The sequence below is a fragment of the Urtica dioica genome, chromosome 4 (assembly GCF_054948205.1).
Source record: "Urtica dioica subsp. dioica isolate 48M chromosome 4, U.dioica_male_clone48M_v1_H2, whole genome shotgun sequence".
In the NCBI taxonomy this organism is placed as follows: Eukaryota; Viridiplantae; Streptophyta; class Magnoliopsida; order Rosales; family Urticaceae; genus Urtica; species Urtica dioica.
The window spans coordinates 3,077,875-3,098,078 of record NC_142759.1 but is presented as its reverse complement, the minus strand read 5'-3'; the positions used below and the strand labels follow the sequence as shown (position 1 = coordinate 3,098,078).

Genomic DNA, 20,204 nt, shown 5'->3' with positions numbered 1-20,204 from the left:
TTATTTCTTTTCATACAATTTTCTAGGTTCCTAAGCAAACCAAAGACATTGTATCTAAGGAGAATTATATTTATAAGGAAGGGAAATTTGAGAACCAGTGAAACAACCAGCTTCGAAGGATGTATGATGTTTAAGCCAAATTCCCCAATAATTTGACACCGAAGTTACAAGCTTCATAGTACAGACAGGTTTTGCGGCTTTTGCCAACAATTTGAACAATCAAAGGCACTCAAAAAACCTTAAAATCAAACCAATAAGTTTATATTGCTTATACACAAACAGGTTTTCCCAACAATTTGACACTACTAAAAAAACACAATAAAACAACATTAAAAAATAACACATATAAATTATACAGAAATCATACAACACTTCCGAGCATAGATAGATATAATTTTCACCCGAAACAATAAATATACGCTTCCCACTGCACCTCCAAAGGAAGGAGGACCCTCAAAATGAAAGCCTTTTATTTTTTTTTATTTTTTTTTCAATCCTCTTCGGATATAAACTGATACTCGGTGATCCGCGACCAAAAATGATCTCTCCACTCACCAAAGCCCGCAAAAGGTAAAAGCCCGCAACAAAGCGGCAAAACAACGAGCACAGCCCCGTAAAAAGTCGACCGCCGGACCCAATACGCGACGAATCTCGGGCGGCCGCGATGGCCGTCGGCGATCAGAGGGCCGTAGAGCAGCGAGAAGAGCGCGGAGGTGAAGATGTTGGAGAGGAAATGGACGGCGCAGATCGACTCCCAGAAGACGACCCAGTGGTAACCGCTCCCGCCCAGCGTGTCCACGCAGAGCTTGCCGGCGACGCCGCAGAGCACCGCCAGAAGCAGAAGAATGAAAGTGATTGGCTGCTTGGTCGAGGCCGAACGCTGGACTAGCAAGTACGTGATCACAAGGATCATTGCAAACCCAAACGCCATTCTCACCCCCACTTGGAACTGGCAGCTCAATATTTGAAATCCCTGGTTGAGCTTGTCCATCGGATTTGGAAACCACCAAGAGCTTGATTTCTGACACATACACAAAAAAACATAAACCTCGTCTGACAAATGAAAATGACTTAGAGACTGAAATAATAAACTTGATGATTACAGTCTATTCTACTCGTAAAATAGTTCTACTTAACTTACCCACGCACACTTAACATATAATAAATGTAAATTAGATAAACGATAAGGCAATATAGCGCAAATAGTCCCTACACTTTATTTGTTGGTCCTCAAATTATTGATTTTGTAGTATTTAAGCCAAGTATTTTGTAGTATTAAATACTTGTTTATAAATTAACCTTCCCTCCCAATAAATATTCCCCTCCTAATAGATAACCCTCTCCCAATGTATTAAGAGTCTTACAGAAACTTATACGAGAAAGCTCAGCTAGAAACAAAACATCAATATCATTGGATATCAGTAAAAGAACTCACCTTTGTTGAAGGCATACATGATGAGGTGGCTTCAGTGATTTTATGATACGAATAAATATAAGCACCGTAGGCAAGCGAGGCTAACATAATAAGCAAACCGGAGACTAGACAGTCAACGCATGTCCTGAGAAGCTCGGCGTTTCTAACATCTTCTTGTTGAGTCTTGAACATTTCGGCTTTAAAAGACGCCTTTGATTCACCCATCACTAGTTTCGATCTTTGTAGATTGTTCGAATCGAAGTTGAGGGTGAGTTGCGTCTTTTTCATCTTCATTCTCTCCATGGTGAGAGTAAGCTCGATGGCCTTGAGGTCGTTAGAACGGGTTTGTTCCATCACAGATTTCTCGATAAGCATCGAGCGGTTATTCAAGGGTCCGAACGGGTTTGTTGAAACACAATCCAGCTGGTTCGTTCGTCCAAGCAATGTGAGCTCCAAGTTGGTCAAATCCATTCCCTCATTGACCTCCATTGTTTCTCTATGATCAGACCGGTGGGCATTTGTGCGAAAATTTTCCTCCGAAGAACGATCTTGGAAACCATAAGCCCCGCCTGATGTACAATCCTCCACGCTCGCTTCACTGATCTGGCTATTTCCCTTGCACATCGATGATTCGTTGAGGAATCTCAGAGTCCTAAAAGTGCTCTGGAACGATTTCTCGAAGTTGCTCACGAAGCCATCGAAAGCGTCTCCAAAGACCTGTTGTCACGCCGAGAACAAAGGAATTTTTAAAAAAAAATCCCCGACTTTTGATCGTCGAAACTATATGCATAAAACCTTCATTGTGCTTACATTCTTTAACGACTCTCTCACCGCCGAAGAACACATCTGAAAGTAATCAAAGAACAACACATACATTAGTTGATGCTAGTACTCCTCAACAAACCCAGGCGGAAAAAAATCGGCAAAGCCAGAGGCGGTCTTTGACCTCGTGCTGTGACGATTATTTCATCAATCCAATTGAACCAAGAAGAAGAAGTAGCTGCAGCGAATCAGTTGAACTCGTTACTTTCCTAATCACGAGCAACTGACAGTTCATGCTTCGTATACCAATGAAATCGCGCAATAATTGAAGTCGGGAATTGGAACAACGACATAAAATACAGTATCAGAACGATGAACAATGGATAGGGTGATAGAAGAGTACCACTGCGAGGTGATCGGCATCGGCGGACATCATTTCGCTCGGTGTAACTTTGCTTTCCATAATCTATAATAATATATATATATATAAAGATATATATATATATATATATATATATATATATATATATTTGAAAGAAATATGTATTAAAAATCATAATCCAAATGCCATTTTCAAAATCAAATATCTGTACTCCTACTAAAGATAATAGCTAAGCTTAAATCCAAACATAAGACGAGATAAGTATGATCTTAACCTAGAATGAAAACTTGGAGTTCAAACACAAAATTTCAAGCTCAGCTTGCCTCTTCACACTAATTGCATGCTCATTTTTACCACAAAGAAAATAACCCCAATCTTACAAAATATGAGACAATGTTCTTATGAAATTGGACAACTTCAGAGAAAACCTTTGTGAAATCTTGGCCTATGTGCACAAAAGGCTCGATTTTTTTAACCTAAAAGGTAAAATCTCGGTTTCTTTTAAAGGAAAAAAAGGTAAAATCTCGAAGAATCATAGCCAATTGACCCAATAAATCAAATTTCATAATATAAAACAAAAACCAACCCTAAAGACCTAGCCTTTATTCCATAAAAAGAGTAACAAGAACAAAACCTGGAAGAGAAAAGCCGCGATCGACATTCCCAGGCGGAACGAGACCGCTTCGGCCACGTCGACATTCCGAGGCGGTCCCATGCGCGTGCGACGGCGCTTGAAAACTACGCGCGACGTCGAAGACCTAGACGATGTCGCAGAGGCTTCCTTCGAGACAGCCTTGCTTCGTTTCAGCTTCTTGTTTTTCTTCTTCTTCTTGTCCTTCTTCTCCAGGGGCTTCGTGTGTTCGTCATTGGCGAGAGAGTCCTGGCTTTCATCGGCACTGGACTGAGGGAAGGTCTCTGGCGATTCGGAAGAAGACGAAGAAGCGTCCATTGATTAGACTTTGGAGAAGAAGAGGGAAAGTGGTCTCGTCAACGTAAGTACAAATTTGGGGATTTATATATAAACGCGGACAAGTATTTTAACGAGTTTACATTCAAATTTTTTTTTTTTTTTTTTGAGGGATATTCAAATTCTTAGAATCTTAGAATTGTAAAAAAGTACGATCTAGCACTAGCAATCTGGTTCATTTTTTCGTTCCCCCAAAAAGAAAAAGAAAAAAAATATTTTTTCCTTTTTCTTTAACATAAACTTTCACAAAATAATGAAATTTTTTCTTTTCCATTAAAATCTCAAGGGCTTGGTTACCCGCACGAAAGCCACGTACCACTGCAGAAATTTCATTTTTTAAACCTTAAAATAATGAAAATATCTGGATTAGACTCACTAATTAAGAAATATCTAAAATTGGACTTTTGTATCAATTTCGGATAAAAATATCCCCAGTTCAACTATACTCTCTCTCACACTTCATCTCTTTCACTCTCACTTTCTCACTTTCTCTCTCTTTCTCTCCCCAAATCCGACCAACACAAGAAAAATCCGACCTTCTCCATCAAAATATGACCGGCCCACCTTCCAAATCCGATCGTCTCCTTCCGGCGTTGGTGGTTGTCGAACTCTCAAAGTGCCATAACTCAAAATGACAAAAAATGTTAGATTTTTATGTTTTTTTTTTCATGGTTTGATTAGTGTAGGATCGATAGGATACATGATTTTAGTGCTTAATAGTGATTTTAGGTTGATTTGAATGAGATTGGAAGAAAAAATAGGTTTTAGGGTTCTTAAAAATTCTGGAAATTTTTTATGAATATCATCGGATTTGGTCGGAGTGGTCGATTTGGTCGGAGTGGTCGGATTTTGTCGGATTTTATCGGATTTGGTCGGATTTCCATAGTGAATGAAGTTCTGTCAAAAGAGGTTATATGGTCTTGCAAGGGTACTTTGATCCGAAATTGGTATAAAAGTCTAATTTTAGATATTTTTAAACTAGTGGATCTAATTGAGATATTTTCATAACTATTAAGTCTAAAAAATGAAATTTCTCGACCGATACATTTGAGGGGACTCTTGAGTCTTGACTTTTATTTATTTATTTATATTTAATTAAAAATAAAACTCATGCTAAAAAAAAAAAAAAGCAAATGCATGTTTAATGGTATTTAAAACAAAAAAAAACACCAACCAAAAACTCTAGAATCGGAAAGTAAGAATACTCGTTATGCACTTGGATCGGGAAGTAAGAATACACATTTTCGTTCCTTTTTTTATTTTTTTTTTTCTAGATCATGGGATTGAAATCCTACGATTAAAATATCATTATTTTTACTTCGCTGCTGCGATGAATTGTTATATTTGCGGCGACGAGGTTTGTAACAATTTTTTCCAACTTTTTATGCGTTGCAACATTGTGAATCATTAGTATTTTAACCTTTTTTTTAGTAAATTGGAAGTTAACAAAAATGGTATTTCCCCTTAGTGGAGATATCATTTCCAATAACCCATAATTTTCGTCTTAATCGGTCGAGAATTGTCGTTCTTGATGAGGACCGGATGTCCGTGCCATTGAAAACGGTCCTTCCATTAACATAATAAATCTTGGCTTTACTCATGCTTGTCACGTCATCGAATAGATCCTCATCGCTCCGGCGCCACAACGGAGTATCTCTTTGCGTCGTCGTCCTCCGTCAAGCCTCCGGCGGCGCCGGTTGAATCCGATGCTAGTTTTTTTTTTTTTTTTTTTGGGCTCTCACGACGAAGAAGGGGATTCGCCATTAAAGCTCTTTTGGATTTTTTTTATTTGAGCCAGAGAACAGCTCCGAACCATGGCTTCGTTCAAGTTGCTCTAAGCTTTTTCGTTTGAACAATATTAGAAAAGCATTCAATAATGCTTTAATCACTTTGCTTCGTTCAAGAAGAATTAGATGTATATGTTTCTTGCCAGTTACTTGCATGAAGAATATATTTTTTTTTATCGTTCGTCTTTTTTTTTTAATCGGCATTTCAGATCTCAATCTCGTCTCTCAATCGGTAGTTTTCTTTTTCTCGTCTGTGTGTGTTCTGTTTGTTCTGTTGTTTGGGGTTATGTATGTTACTGTCATTTTCTAATTTATGATTTTTCAATAATATTGTCGTTTAGAATTTTTCTGTCATTTGATTATATTGTCGTTTGGAATTATTATATTGTCGTTTGATTATATTGTCGTTTTCAGCTATGTTGTTGTTTTAATATCTTGTCGTTTATCGTTTGATTATATTGTCGTTTCTAATTATATGTCGTTTATATATGATGTCGTTCCAATTATATTCTGGTTTCCCATTAAGCTGTCGTTTTTAAATATATTGTGGTTTGCAATTATGATGTCGTTTCCAGTTATATTGTCGTTTGAAATTATACTGTCGTTTGATTACACTGTCGTTTCCTATTATGCTGTCGTTTGATTACACTGTCGTTTCCTATTATACTGTCGTTTGATTACACTGTCGTTTCAAGTTATACTGTCGTTATTTCTGTCGTTTCCTATTACGCCTTCATTTCTGTTTTATATTTTATTAATTATCATTGAAATAAACTAGAGTTTCCATTTATGTATTATATTATGTATCTCTTCTCTTATCGAAAAAAAAATTAAATTAAGTTTACGTGGGGATGACACACAAGCCCAAAAGCGTCCAAACTCCAAACTCAACAAACAAAAAAGACAAACTGACACCTCTGTGGCTGTGGAACACCGGAGGACGACCACAGCCAATTAAATCCCTCCATTCTTCTAAGCTCTCATCTCTCTCGCCACGTGTCACATCCTCAGCCACCCTTCTATTTCTTTTTCTCTTCAAAGTTTATAAAAAAATAAAATAAATTCAATACACACCAGTTGCTTTGCTTTGCTTTACATTCACAAACTCACACTCTCTCATTCTTCTCCTTCTTCTTCATCGTCTTCGTCTAGTCATTGGACTATGAGAGCTAGGGTATAAGATCTCTCCGATCAATGGCGTCTTCTTCATCTCCTTGCTCGTGTTCTTCCACTTCCGTGGCCATAGCCGTACCGGAGCGAAGCTTTCTCTCTCAGCGGCTGAGACCGAGGCAGTTCATTTCTCTCTCCAACGCCTCGCTTTCTAGGAGATTCGGACGAGTTCGGATCACAGCCGCGGCGGTGGAGGAGCGGGAGCGGGAGAGGGAGATCATCGACGGCGGTAATGGCCGCGCCGGGAACGGATACGCCGGAAGTGGCTCGGCGGCGTCGGAGAGCTACTCCGGTGCGGGATTTAGGGTTTCGGAAGGTTTGAATGGCTCGGCGGCGAGCAATGGGAGCGTTGCGAAATACGTGAGCGGGAACGGAAACGCCGCGGCGGAGGAGTCATCATCGGCGGCGGCGGCGGTGAAGGAGGAGGGAAGGAAGAAGAGAGTTGAGGAGATTGGGAGGGAAGATGCTTGGTTTAAGCAGAGTAGTGGCCAGGATGTAGAGGTAGTGAAGTTTTTTTCGGTTTTTTTCCGTTTTCGGATAGTTCATCATTTGCATTACTCTTTTCCTGTCAAAATATCATCTTTATCCGAACGTGACGTGGTTGTAGTGTTGAGACTTTAAATGCGAAACGAGTCGAGTCTTATTAGCAATTCCGTAGATTATCAAAGAACACAGTCTTTCTGAGCAAAAAAAAGACAAAAAATAAAGTCTTATGAGCATAGGTAGAGAAATCGTAGATTGGTCTATATATGATCATGAAACAAAGAATTCTAATCCGGGGCTCCTTATGATGCGTGTTTGTTTTTGCCATTTCAATTAATTGTTGGGTTAATCATGTGCTATATATTGATTTTACAGGTCTCTGTTACACCCGGTGGGCGTTGGAATAGATTCAAAACCTACTCAACCATCCAAAGGACATTGGAAATTTGGGGATTTGTTCTAACATTTGTATTTAAGGCCTGGTTGAACAGCCGCAAATTTTCCTATCGAGGTCAGTGACTCAATAAGAAGTATGTAGGTTGGTAAATTGTATGTTACCATGATTTTCAGCGAGCATTTTAAGACAATTGACTGCTTATCAGTACTGGACTTGGTTTGGATATATGCTCCTATTTGGTATCGACTTGAGTCAAGTTAATAACATTACATACGAATGGGCAGGAGGAATGACTGAAGCGAAGAAGGTTCTGAGGCGCAAGGCTCTTGCAAAGTGGCTTAAAGAAAACATCTTAAGACTGGGACCAACATTTATTAAAATTGGCCAGCAGTTCTCCACAAGGGTTGACATTCTTGCTCAAGAATACATTGATCAGTTGTCAGAACTTCAGGTCTGAAATCATTTTCCTTTACCTGATCAAGTTTACGAGCGACTCTTCTTAGTTACCGTGCAGTCTTTTGATACGAAGCTTATCATTGATAATCATATATTTGTTATAAAGAAAAATGAATGCAACACTATCGAGCTAAGAGTTGCAACAAATGTGTGAGCTTGCTCCAACGTTGTTACTTTTGTCATTGGTGCTCTCAACAACATCATGGCTACGGCAAAGACAGTGAATTGTATCTAGCGAATATATATTGCCCACTCTTCGAAGTATTTTGGTCTCAGTTACTATCTACTTGGATTCATACTGGGTCCATTTCCTTGTCTCTTTCCTTCTTTCCAATGGCGTTCTCGTTTATATTTTCAGGATCAAGTTCCTCCTTTCCCATCAGAGACTGCTGTTTCTATCATAGAAGAAGAGCTCGGACCCGTAAATAATATCTTTGAACGCTTTGACTTTGAACCAATAGCTGCTGCTAGTCTTGGTAATCTTGAATTAACTATTATTAATTTGGTTATAAGAAATTTTCGCCATCGAAGTGATTTTGTTTCTTCCGAATCAAGTATTATAATGTTATATCTTTCTTTTGCAGGTCAGGTCCACCGTGCACGATTGAAAGGACAGGAAGTTGTTCTTAAAGTACAACGGCCTGGTCTTAAGGATCTATTTGACATTGATTTAAAAAATCTGAGGGTTAGTTTCTACTTATATTTCATTGTCATCATATCTAATGTTCTATACGTCGATGGTTTTATCATTGTTTTATTGTGGTTGGCTTCTTGCATCATATATATTACCCGGGTATTGACAACTTAGTATTTGCACCAGAATGCAATTTTCTTTAATCTTATGTTGATTTCTTTGTGCATGCCCATCTTATATATACATTCAAGATCTGGGGTAGTCATAATTTGTTGTGCCACATTCAAATTTTCTTCTTCTACTAGGTAATTGCTGAGTATCTTCAAAAGCTGGACCCAAAATCAGATGGTGCAAAGAGGGACTGGGTTGCCATATATGACGAATGTGCCTCAGTTTTGTACCAGGTTTGATATATTCAATATTTAACTTCTAGGCAGTTGAATTTCTAACGAGTTGATTAAATCTCAGTTAAATGTGCAACACTGATCGAGGCTTTGAATACAATCATAATAACTAAGTTTTTCTTTAAAATGTGCTGGAAAATAAATTTATACAGAATTTATTTATGTATCTATTTTTTTTTCTTCAGGAAATTGATTACACAAAGGAAGCTGCCAATGCGGAACTATTTGCAAAGAATTTTAAGGACATGGATTACGTCAAAGTCCCATCAATAATGTGGGAGTACACCACACCACAGGTTCACACTTTTCAGTAACTACATACTGTTAACTATCAAAGTTTTAATTTGTTTGGCGTAAAAATAATCATTTTTCTTTCATTGTAGGTTCTGACCATGGAGTATGTACCAGGGATCAAAATCAATAAGATACAAGCTTTGGATCAATTAGGTGTTGATCGGCAAAGGTAAACTGAATCTCCTATCTGTTGGTGGATCTGTAGATATTTCTTCCGTATGAAGTCTAATCACGGTATTTTTTTCTGCAGGCTGGGTAGATATGCCGTTGAATCCTACTTGGAACAAATCCTATCACATGGTTTTTTCCATGCAGATCCAGTAGGTTTTTCATTTTCCAATTTAATTTCCTCTCTAATAGCATTTTCTCATGCTGATCCATTAAATTGTGTACTACGTCATTCATATATGCACATTGCACGTACATAGCAAACAATTTACTCGTCTTGGGAGGTATTGAGTGATATAATGTTCTGTTAACGCGTAATTAATTTTTTTTTTTTTAATATGTAGCACCCTGGAAATATTGCTGTCGATGATGTTAATGGTGGAAGGTTGATCTTCTACGACTTTGGAATGATGGGAAGGTAAACCCTTAGCCCCGGCCTATGTTATCTTAGTTTTTGCAATGAATTGCCATCTTCGGATATTGATTATTATTCTCTCTTCGAATTTGCTAGAAGTACGCTATTTCAATTTTCACATTAAAAGTTAAGTATTTAGTTGATGAAGGTAATGACCAACTGTTTACTATAAGCAAGGGTGTGAAATCCAGTCATATTTCAAATTCAACCTTTTCTGTTACAACCTTGCAGTATCAGTCAAAACATCAGAGAAGGGTTGTTGGAAGTATTCTATGGAGTTTACGAGAAGGACCCAGATAAGGTAATGGTTTCTTTAAAATTAAACATGATGATCATGGCTTAGACCTTCCAAAGACAAGGAAGCCGTCCATGGTACCATTTATTATTATAACTATTATCATTCATTCTTTGTATTGTTCTTTAAAGGAGTTTCTTAATCAATGCAGGTCCTCCAAGCAATGATACAAATGGGTGTTCTTGTGCCAACTGGAGATATGACTGCTGTCAGAAGAACAGCGCTATTCTTCCTTAATAGGTGCTGTAAACAGAACTCTCGTAATCTTATAAACCATATATACCACATAAATAAAGAAATTTTGGCGATGCTACTTTGGTTATTATTGATGTGCGATTCAACTAGCTATTGTGTTTTTTCTTCTTCCTAAAATGACGTGAAACATACATGACACGGATGGTGAATTCGTACATTTTTTGCAGTTTTGAAGAGCGTCTCGTTGCACAGCGAAAGGAAAGAGAATTGGCAAAAGCGGAACTTGGTTTCAAAAAGCCATTGAGCAAAGAAGAGAAAATATCGAAGAAGAAAGAACGTTTGGCTGCAATTGGTAATTGAAAAAATTCTTTTTAGCATAGGGATAGACTAAGAGTATATCTCGGTTGCTGTACTTTTTATTGATAATTGCTTCATAATCTCTGAAATTTATATGAACAGGGGAAGATCTATTAGCAATCGCAGCAGATCAACCTTTCCGATTTCCCGCGACTTTCACGTTCGTCGTTCGAGCATTTTCAGGTAATATGTTACTAACAAATGTCAGCTAGCTAATATTTAGCATATCCGCACAGCTGATATTAATTTTTTTTTTTTTTTTTTATCTGACAGTATTGGACGGCATTGGTAAAGGACTTGATCCTCGATTTGATATTACTGAAATCGCCAAACCGTGAGTTCATCCTTAAGCTAACAATTTGTAAACATTTGTGCTCTATGAGATCTATACCAACTAAATAATCTTTGCCTGTATCCAATAAATCACAAATCTTAAATTTTTAGGTATGCGTTGGAATTGCTTAAATTTCGTGAAGCTGGAGTTGAAGTTGTATTAAAGGTAAACTTCACTTATTCATTTTTTCATTCGAAACCATCATTACATAATATACAATCTGTAGTATTTCTGGGAACTAAACATGTCTTTACCTTGATTGTCAAGGACGCAAGAAAACGATGGGACAGGCAATCTCAAGCATTTTTCAACTTATTTAGACAGGCAGATAGAGTTCAAAAACTTGCCGATATTATCCAGAGGCTGGTAAAAATTGCGCAACTTTCATTTTCCTCTTATTTTCTTCATGTGTAAAAACAGCCTTTACTGAATTTTCAAATGTATTTCATCAGGAGCAAGGCGATCTTAAGCTTAGAGTTCGGACTTTGGAATCCGAGAGGTCGTTCCAACGTGTCGCTACTGTTCAGAAGACTATAGGGAGTGTGAGTTTCAACATTTTCCTCTCAATCATGATTATCTCTCAAAGACATTATTATTATTATCAAATATTGACACAACTTTTCCCGATGTTTATATAATAAATAAACAGGCAGTCGCAGCTGGAAGCCTAGTCAACCTGGGAACAATTTTGTACATAAATTCCATCAGGGTAAGCGATAAAACAAATAACTAAAATTGTATACACATGTTTTTATTTTATTTTTTATTTATTTAATTTCTTTTATTTTTCCGCTTTTTCAGATCCCTGCCATCACTGCATACGCCATATGTGGATTTTTCGGTCTCCAAGTTCTCATCGGCCTCGTAAAGGTGAAGAAGTTAGATGAGCGGGAAAAACTCATTACAGGAACGGCTTAATCGGTACGTGAATCTTCTTCTCACCGTGATTATCGTCACCATTCAATTTTTCACGTCGTTAATAATGAGCTTTTTTTCTTCTCTTTTTCGAATTACAGATATCAGTCATATCTCAGATTTTGAGATGATTACTCAACTGTTCGATAAAACAAAGAGACACGGAAACAAGTTAAAAAATGGTTTGAGAACACAAAACCGCCACGGCACAATGTAAATTACAACCCCGGAACCATTTTCCGTGCCAGTTTGTGATGTTAATCTACGACCCCAAGAAACAAAACTTTGGTGTGAAACTATTTTTTCTACAACTACGTAACATCACAGGTTTAGTCGATGCCATTTTTGTTGAAAGTGTACTTGGTTAGACTTCATTTTTGTAATTATTCTGTAATTGGGGCTTGAAAATAGCTACGTGGGTTCCCATACAATTTAGAGGTGTAACAAACGAATATCCCAGAATTATAGTGTAAGTGTAACATATAGCAACGAGTGATTTCAGGTTTAAAACCTAACTGTTTATTTACAATTTTACATTCCAACTTTTGTCATGCCTCTGCTTTGTCCTACTTATTAGTCGTACAAAACTTGACCAAGTTTTAAGGATTAATGTACGACTGTATTTGCTTGGGATTGGCATTATATTTGTTTCTCGTCTCTGTAATTATAACGTTAACCTTCGCAACTACTTGAAATTTTTCTCAAATAACCCAATGAACCAAATTTACTACAGCCAACTGATTGACCAGCATGACCTTGACTAGTACAGTGACATTAAGCTGAAAAAGGATAAATTCTCCATGTGAGATATGCATTTTTGCAGTTTACAGAATTCAAACACACAAAATTTCAATCAAAATATGTGTGAGATTAACACTAGATTAAACTAGCTACCACAATTTATAATACATATCTAATGAAGTAAAATATCTAACAAAGTATAACAAAGTAGAAGATGAGACCAAATAATAATATAAAACATTTATCGTGGTGTTTACTCCATCCATAGTCACGACTTCTACATTTAGGCTCTGTGGAATTTCAAATCAGAAAGCGTGCGATTATTCGAATTCATGTGAGTCCAAAAATCACTAATCTTCATGCATCAATTTTCCTTTACAATAATCAATGTTTTAAAATTAAAAAAAGTCCATAGCCTATCCGATCTTGATTCTACTCTCTCTCTTTCTCAAATTTTATTTTATTTTATATAATAATCTTGTTCTACTTTGAACGATTCATTTTTATGGTACATTAGCTCACGAGCAAATTACATGAACATTTCAACAAGAATGATAAGAGGGAAATCTCGTTTATATTTGTATACTATCTTATGCCGTTTTTTTTTCTAATTACTTCCTTTAAAAAAAATTATTGCTGAAAGAAAGTTCAGTTCAACACTTCTACCTACCTATCAATAAGAAAATGATTCTTACTATAAAAAAAAATATTCCAAAAATAATAATAAACAAATCAAACCAGATCTTGAAATGAAACAAAAGAGAGATTAATTTCTTAAAATCTTATCTTGGGTATTTCTGTCTTTATAAAGAATGTCCCCAGACAAAACATCTAATTCTAAACAGACTAAGTCATTCTTTTTCGTAATAAAGAATATAATTCCTATTAGTCTATTTTAGTTTATTTTATTTTCCTAAATTATTTTTCCATTATTGTATACATGTGACGGATCCAGAAAAAGCTCCCTAAAGAGGCAAATTTGAAAAAAAAAAAAACGAATTCAGGAGAAGGCTAATTTGGGAAAAAAAATCAAGTGAGGCTAATTTATAAATTTTTAAAGTAATTTAAAAAAATTTAAAAATGAGCCAAAAATATTTAAAAAAAAAATAAAATTGAGGGGGGCAATTGACCAATGAAGTCCATGTAAATTCATCACTGCATGTACCATAGTTTCGCCCTCTATTTTCCGCAATGAAAGCGTAAATGAAAGAAATTCTAAAAATACACAACAAAAGGTAACATAGCATTCAATTAATTTAATACATGTAGTTAATGAGAGATTTTTAAAAATATTGGCAAGTAAGTAACATTGACATTTGTACAATTGTACTTCATCGACGTCTGTTCTCCATCCCTACCGTCTATACAAAAAGCCAAAGACCAAGACCTTCTGTTTAACGCCGTTAAAATGGCCGTTATTTCTTATAACCCATGTTAGTGGGTCCTATTGTCATATGATATTACATCCATCTATACTCGAACACTAAAAAACGACGATAATAATAATGACAATTATTAAAAAAAAAAAAAAAAGAGCCTAATTTCATTTCGCCCTCTAGAACTGTGAATTCCCACACTTCACTGCCTCATCAATTCAATTTCAAAGTAGTATTTTAGATTTTTAGAGTTTGTAATTTTTCTTTTCGTTATGCTTCAGTTATTTAAAATGTATTAATAGATAACAGTGCCACATTTATAATTGAAATTATATACTGATTTTTAATGTTGAATTTCAAATATACCGACTAATTTTCAAAATTCTAAAATAATAAATTTACGCATAACGATTTTTCCATTTTTTAATTATTTTTTTTAATTAAGAAAATTACGATTACTTATAAAAAAATTCTAAAATACTGACTTTATCCATAACGATTTCGCCTTTTGAATTTTATTTTAATTTAAGAAAAAAGTATAATGCCTTTTTAAGAAGAAAAAAAGAGCAATAAAATCACGAGAAATAAGAAATGCACAAGATTTTCATAATTTAATTGATCAAGACAATATTTCTATCATTGAAATTAAAATTCGGTACCAGACATAATTTTTTCTATTTTGAACTATGTAGTCTTGGTATAGACTTCGTTGTACATAATTAAGAACTTTATTTTGGTAAAAAAAAAAATATAATTTTTTTATGATGGAATTGGCGAAACATCAATTAGATAAAATTTTGCAAGAGAGGTCCCCTATATAATTTTGTGGTCCATGAAAATACAATGACCAGCTTAAAGAAACCTAGAAATGGGTTTCGCCTGAAATTATACATAAGAGAGGTCCCAATACATAAATTCTTATTTTTTATAATTGTAAATGAATTATTGTTCAAAACTATTTACTGTTTTGAGCAATTCGCTAATAATTTTTCAATTTGCTAATAATATATATATATATATATATATATATATATATAATTGATTTGTATCATTGCTGTAGGATATTTCTAGTTTTTTTTTTTAATGTTCTCAATTTCTTGATATATTGCTCCACAACTGTTTCTACCTTTTTCCATACACGTCTTGATTCGTTAGATATAATAAAGGTTTAGTATTACACTTTATTATTTAAATATAGGGTCTTGCTAGTGAAGACTTCCATATATAATACATCCCATATATTGCGGTATTAGTTTACACATCTAATATTATGACATCAACATTAAAAAGAAAAATGCAATATGGAATAATTAATTTTCTGTAAAAAAGTGTCCACCCACCGGCTAATTTATTATATATTCAGTGAATGGGACAAATTTGTAAAATTTTATCTTTTTACGGTGAAATTTTATCTTTTTACGGTGTGAAATGTAAATAATTTGATAGTACGTAACAAAGCGTCTAAAATTCTATATATACATATATATATATATATATATATATATATATATATTGTATATTTTGATAATATATAAAAAACCAAGATGTTAGAAAGAGAGAGAAAAAGGTTGTCCCTTTACAGAGTGTAGTTACTCATCTTCACCAACCAAAAGACTCTCTGACAGAACCGCCATTTTTAACGGATTGAACATTTTTATTTTATATTTATTTATATTTCTCTCTCTAAAAACCCTAATTCTCTCTCTCTCTCTCTCTCTCTCTCTCTCTGAATCTAGGGTTTCGATTTCGAAACCTCCATTGACGCAGAAGTAAGATCACAGATGAGTGATAATTAGGGTTTCGCGGCTGGTTCTGAGGTGAGGTCTCGTTCCAAAATGAATATCGCTCTCGCGCTACTCTGCCTCTTCCTCTCTCTTCTCGCCGCGGCTCCGAGGGTCCGGTCGGTATCCGAGTCGGAGCTCCGATCGCTTCTCGAGTTCAAGAAGGGAATCAAGATCGACCGCGAGAGGAAGGTCCTCGGTTCGTGGAGCTCCGATTCGCTCGAGAGCCTCACCGAGTGTCCGCAGTGGACCGGCGTTACCTGCGACGAGGGAGGGAATATCACTGCCGTGGTCCTCGACGGCCTAGGTCTCGGTGGCGAGCTCAAATTCCACACGCTCACCGGCCTCGGGGGGCTCCGAAACCTCAGCCTCGCCGGGAACGATTTCTCCGGCCGAGTTGAGCCGGCATTGGGGACGATGACCTCGCTCCGACACTTGGATCTGTCTCGGAACAGGTTCTATGGTCCGATCCCGGAGAGAATCAACAATCTGTGGGACCTGAGGTACCTCGATCTCTCTGGAAATGAGTTTCGTGGCGGTTTTCCGGCCGGATTCACCAACCTCCAGCAGATGAAGGTCCTGGATTTGCACTCCAACCTCCTTTGGGGTGATATTGGCAAGCTCTTCGTCGAGCTCCGCAACGTTGAGCGGGTTGACCTGAGCCGGAACCAGTTTTTCGGCGCGGTCTCTCTCCCAACCGAGAACGTTTCGAGCTTGGCAAACACCGTCCGATACTTGAACCTCAGCTACAATAATCTGACCGGCGGGTTCTTCCGCAGAGAAGCAATTTCCCTGTTCAGGAACCTCGAAGTTTTGGACTTGAGTGATAATCAAGTCACCGGAGAGCTCCCCACGCTTGGGCCCCTGCCCAATTTGCAGGTTCTGAGGCTACAGAACAACCAGTTTCTCGGGAAGATCCCAGAGGAGTTGTTGATGAATTCCTTGCCGTTGAGGGAATTGGATCTTAGTAACAATGGATTTACAGGTAATTGAGTCGACCCTTCTATTTTTTAATTTCTTAAAAAGCACTCATTTTTATTGTTTCCCCTTTTAGTTAGCTTATATTACTTAGCATGCTTGCAATGTTGATTGCAAACTTCATTCAAGGCCTAGGATCTGAAGTGTAAGTATGGTCTTGGTCTCATAGAAACTGTTACCTATTTCTAGCTTGAAAGGGACAAGGAAACTACTAGTGAGGGTTTGACTTTGTGGAGGTTCTTGTGCACGTGCAGATCTGTGCAATTGTGCATCATTGCCAAGGAGTTAGGTCTTTGACATTGCTCTTTTTTTCTTCTTTTGTTTATGTACAGGTTCACTTCCGGGGGTCAACTCCACGAGTTTGAAGTACTTGAAGCTTTCATCCAACAACTTATCCGGCACATTGCCCACATCATTACGAAGCTGTGTGATGATCGATTTGAGCAGAAACATGATCTCTGGTGACATATCAGCCATGCAAAACTGGGAAGCTCCCATAGAGATTGTGGACCTGAGCTCAAACAGGCTATCGGGAAGCTTTCCGAATTTCACTTCCCAGCTTCAGAGCTTGACTAACATTAACTTAAGAAACAACTTGTTGGGAGGCAGTTTGCCTTCGATACTGGAGGTCTTCCCAAAATTGTCTATTGTTGACCTCAGTTCGAACGGATTCGATGGTCCTATTCCGAGTTCTTTCTTCAGTTCAGGGACTTTGGTGACACTGAATCTTTCAGGGAATCATTTTACAGGACGGATTTCCTTCGGAGGGGGTCACGTAAGTGAGTTACTATATCTGCCTCTGACGCCATCGACTGAAAATCTCGATCTCTCGCGAAATAGCTTATCAGAGGTCCTGCCTTCAGAGCTGGGTAACATGATTAATCTCAAACTGTTGAATCTTGCAAAGAATGACTTTTCCGGGCAAATTCCTAAGGAGTTAAGCAAGCTTAGTAAGTTGGAATACCTTGATCTATCTGGCAATCTTTTTAAAGGAGAGATCCCTGGAAACCTTCCGTCCAGCTTAACTGCTTTTAATGTGTCCTACAATGATCTTTCGGGTTCTGTTCCCGAAAATTTAAGAGGCTTCTCTAGCGATTCATTCCATCCAGGGAACGAGTTGCTAGCTCTACCGAAGGGCATGCCAAAGTCAAACTCTGTGCCGGGTTCTATTGCTGATCAAGGGAGAACTCACAGCTCGAAACATAATATTAAAGTAGCAATAATTCTGGCTTCCATCGGAGCCGCGTTTATGATAGTTTTTGTTTTAATAGCTTATCACCGCTCCCAAATCAAAGAGTTCCATTGGAGAAGTGGGTTTGGTGGTCAAACTTCGGGGAGGGATGTGAAGTCTGCAATGCCTTCATTTTTAAAGTTCAGCTCAAATCCTCAGACCCCACCAACATCGTTGAGTTTTTCGAATGATCACTTGTTGACTTCAAAATCAGGGTCGTTATCTGGGCCAGCAGAGTTTGTGGCTGAAGCTCCAAACCAAGTTTCACGCCGTGGAGTTGCGACCACTTCAGCCCAGCTCGAGAATCACCCTGCAAGTTCTGGAAGGAGATCATCGGATTCTCCGTTATCTTCCTCGCCCCGCCTGATCGACGTGTGTGAACAGCCCGTGATGTTGGACGTGTATTCGCCGGATAGATTGGCCGGGGAATTGGCGTTTCTTGACACTTCGCTCGCGTTCACCGCGGAAGAACTGTCTCGAGCTCCGGCAGAGGTTCTCGGCAGAAGCAGTCACGGGACGCTGTACAAGGCTACTCTACACACTGGACACATGTTGACCGTAAAGTGGTTGCGTGTGGGATTAGTGAAACACAAGAAGGAGTTCGCTAGAGAAGTCAAAAGGATCGGGTCTGTACGGCATCCAAACATTGTTCCACTGAGAGCCTACTATTGGGGACCCAGAGAACAGGAAAGGCTTCTCTTAGCAGATTACATCCACGGAGATAGTTTGGCCCTGCACCTCTATGGTAAGTCTCCAAACCTTCTCTGCTTATATGTTTAGCTCGATTCTTTGGTACCTGTTCTGCATTTAGATCAGTTATGGTGTCTATGCGGAACCCAGGTTTTAGAAATATCATTGTTTTACTGGAGATTTTCTTTCTTAATAATTTTTTTTTTCCGTTAATCTCTTACTACATACACGACCTTTTTATTTGTTGGTGCTAGAGAGGCTTGGATTGTGTTTGCCATCAGTTAGTGTTTGGTATCATAAGATATTCGATGTTAGATCTATCTGGGCAAGTTTTTCAACAGTCCGCTTAAAAAAAAATGTTTGAGGGTTGGATTTAGTTCTTGGGTTTATGAGAGAATTGAGGAAGTTTAGTAGCTTTTTATTTCTTATTTTTTTTATTTTAGAAATAGAGTAGTCTAAAAGGAGAGATTGGCTTATCACTAGCTTATTTGGTGTAAACATTAAAAAAAATATATATATATATATATTTATTCTCGGGCCTGCTAAGATTGAACACTTTGAAGTGGTTTTGTCATAACGAAGTATTGCATCACAATCCCAATTTTTTTTTTCTCATTAATATACCCAATCAATCACAGAGACAACGCCTCGGAGGTACTCTCCATTATCGTTCAACCAGAGATTGAAAATCGCGGTGGACGTTGCTCGGTCTCTGTTGTTCCTGCACAACCGAGGCTTGCCACACGGGAACCTAAAACCGACGAACATACTCCTATTCGGGCCCGAAAACGAGGCCCGACTCACGGATTACAGCCTCCACCGCCTCATGACTCCGGCGGGCGTGGCCGAGCAGATTCTGAACATGGGCGCGCTCGGCTACCGGGCCCCGGAGCTCGCCTCCGCGGCAAAGCCCGTCCCTTCTTTCAAGGCCGACGTGTACGCTTTCGGGGTGATTCTGATGGAGCTTCTGACGAGGAGAAGCGCCGGAGATATTATCTCCGGCCAATCGGCCGCGGTGGATCTCACGGATTGGGTACGGCTTTGCGACCAAGAAGGCCGAGGAATGGACTGTGTCGACAGAGATATGGCCGGAGGAGAAGAGCCCACCAAGGCAATGGAACAAATGCTCGCGATATCGCTGAAGTGTATACTTCCTGTAAATGAGAGGCCTCATGTCAGACAAGTTTTCGATGAACTAAGCTCTGCTTCTTCTGCTTGAGTTTTAATTTTACATTTTTTTTTTCTTTTGCCCTTCTCCTTTTTCTGTACATGGGTCTTGGGAATTGGTTTTTTTGTTCCTTAGATTCGTCTTTGTTCTTTAATTTTTTCTTCTTCTTTCGGTCCTCCTGATTTGGGGCTAATCAATCACCACATTTTTTTTTTCTTCTCCCATTGTAAAGGAACAACCCCATTATTTGACAGTGTTCATTCTGAGTTTGGCATTTTTAGTGGAATTGCAAATTTGTTTTCTTTTTTTAGCAGGATTATTACTGTAGCTGAGGAGTGCATTTCACCAGGTTTTTATTTTATTTTTTTTTGTTTTAAAATGTTGATAGAGGCGATTGTTGATGCATATTG

General features: G+C 37.8%; 3 protein-coding genes across 3 annotated transcripts; 2 read left to right on the top strand and 1 right to left on the bottom strand.

Annotated features, from left to right (window-relative positions):
- Positions 1–86: 86 nt before the first annotated feature.
- Positions 87–3,576, bottom strand: CPR5 (protein). Its single transcript, XM_089613651.1, has 5 exons — positions 3,193–3,576; positions 2,580–2,642; positions 2,225–2,260; positions 1,436–2,131; positions 87–1,021 (listed from the first exon to the last, which is right to left on the bottom strand). Exons 1-5 carry the CDS (start codon positions 3,505–3,507, stop codon positions 491–493), a joined length of 1,641 nt encoding a protein of 546 aa, XP_089469777.1. The 5' UTR covers positions 3,508–3,576; the 3' UTR covers positions 87–490.
- A 2,823-nt stretch (positions 3,577–6,399) lies between these two features.
- ATH13 (ABC2 homolog 13) lies at positions 6,400–12,358 on the top strand. Its single transcript, XM_089611840.1, has 21 exons — positions 6,400–6,983; positions 7,341–7,476; positions 7,647–7,813; positions 8,177–8,294; positions 8,403–8,503; positions 8,758–8,856; positions 9,042–9,152; positions 9,240–9,319; positions 9,401–9,470; positions 9,663–9,736; positions 9,965–10,034; positions 10,180–10,268; positions 10,451–10,575; positions 10,683–10,763; positions 10,854–10,914; positions 11,025–11,079; positions 11,182–11,280; positions 11,367–11,456; positions 11,564–11,623; positions 11,716–11,835; positions 11,931–12,358. The coding sequence occupies exons 1-20, from the start codon at positions 6,507–6,509 to the stop codon at positions 11,830–11,832; spliced, it is 2,280 nt and encodes a 759-aa protein (XP_089467966.1). The 5' UTR covers positions 6,400–6,506; the 3' UTR covers positions 11,833–11,835; positions 11,931–12,358.
- Positions 12,359–15,512: 3,154 nt separating this feature from the next.
- Positions 15,513–20,096, top strand: LOC149399309 (Leucine-rich receptor-like protein kinase family protein). The gene is made up of 3 exons (XM_089611956.1): positions 15,513–16,712; positions 17,038–18,681; positions 19,265–20,096. Exons 1-3 carry the CDS (start codon positions 15,782–15,784, stop codon positions 19,843–19,845), a joined length of 3,156 nt encoding a protein of 1,051 aa, XP_089468082.1. The 5' UTR covers positions 15,513–15,781; the 3' UTR covers positions 19,846–20,096.
- Positions 20,097–20,204: the final 108 nt, after the last annotated feature.

Bases quoted from the DNA above. Each gene is read 5' to 3' on its own strand.
- LOC149399309 (XM_089611956.1), top strand. From the start codon at position 15,782: ATGAATATCGCTCTCGCGCTACTCTGCCTCTTCCTCTCTCTTCTCGCC. The intron at 16,713-17,037 runs GTAATTGAGTCG...GTTTATGTACAG, and splicing joins TAGTAACAATGGATTTACAG to GTTCACTTCCGGGGGTCAAC. The intron at 18,682-19,264 runs GTAAGTCTCCAA...AATCAATCACAG, and splicing joins TTTGGCCCTGCACCTCTATG to AGACAACGCCTCGGAGGTAC.
- CPR5 (XM_089613651.1), bottom strand. From the start codon at position 3,507: ATGGACGCTTCTTCGTCTTCTTCCGAATCGCCAGAGACCTTCCCTCAG. The intron at 2,643-3,192 runs GTTTTGTTCTTG...ATATTATTATAG, and splicing joins TCGCGGCTTTTCTCTTCCAG to ATTATGGAAAGCAAAGTTAC. The intron at 1,022-1,435 runs GTGAGTTCTTTT...TGTATGTGTCAG, and splicing joins CATGTATGCCTTCAACAAAG to AAATCAAGCTCTTGGTGGTT.
- ATH13 (XM_089611840.1), top strand. From the start codon at position 6,507: ATGGCGTCTTCTTCATCTCCTTGCTCGTGTTCTTCCACTTCCGTGGCC. The intron at 9,737-9,964 runs GTAAACCCTTAG...ACAACCTTGCAG, and splicing joins GACTTTGGAATGATGGGAAG to TATCAGTCAAAACATCAGAG. The intron at 10,269-10,450 runs GTGCTGTAAACA...CATTTTTTGCAG, and splicing joins GCGCTATTCTTCCTTAATAG to TTTTGAAGAGCGTCTCGTTG.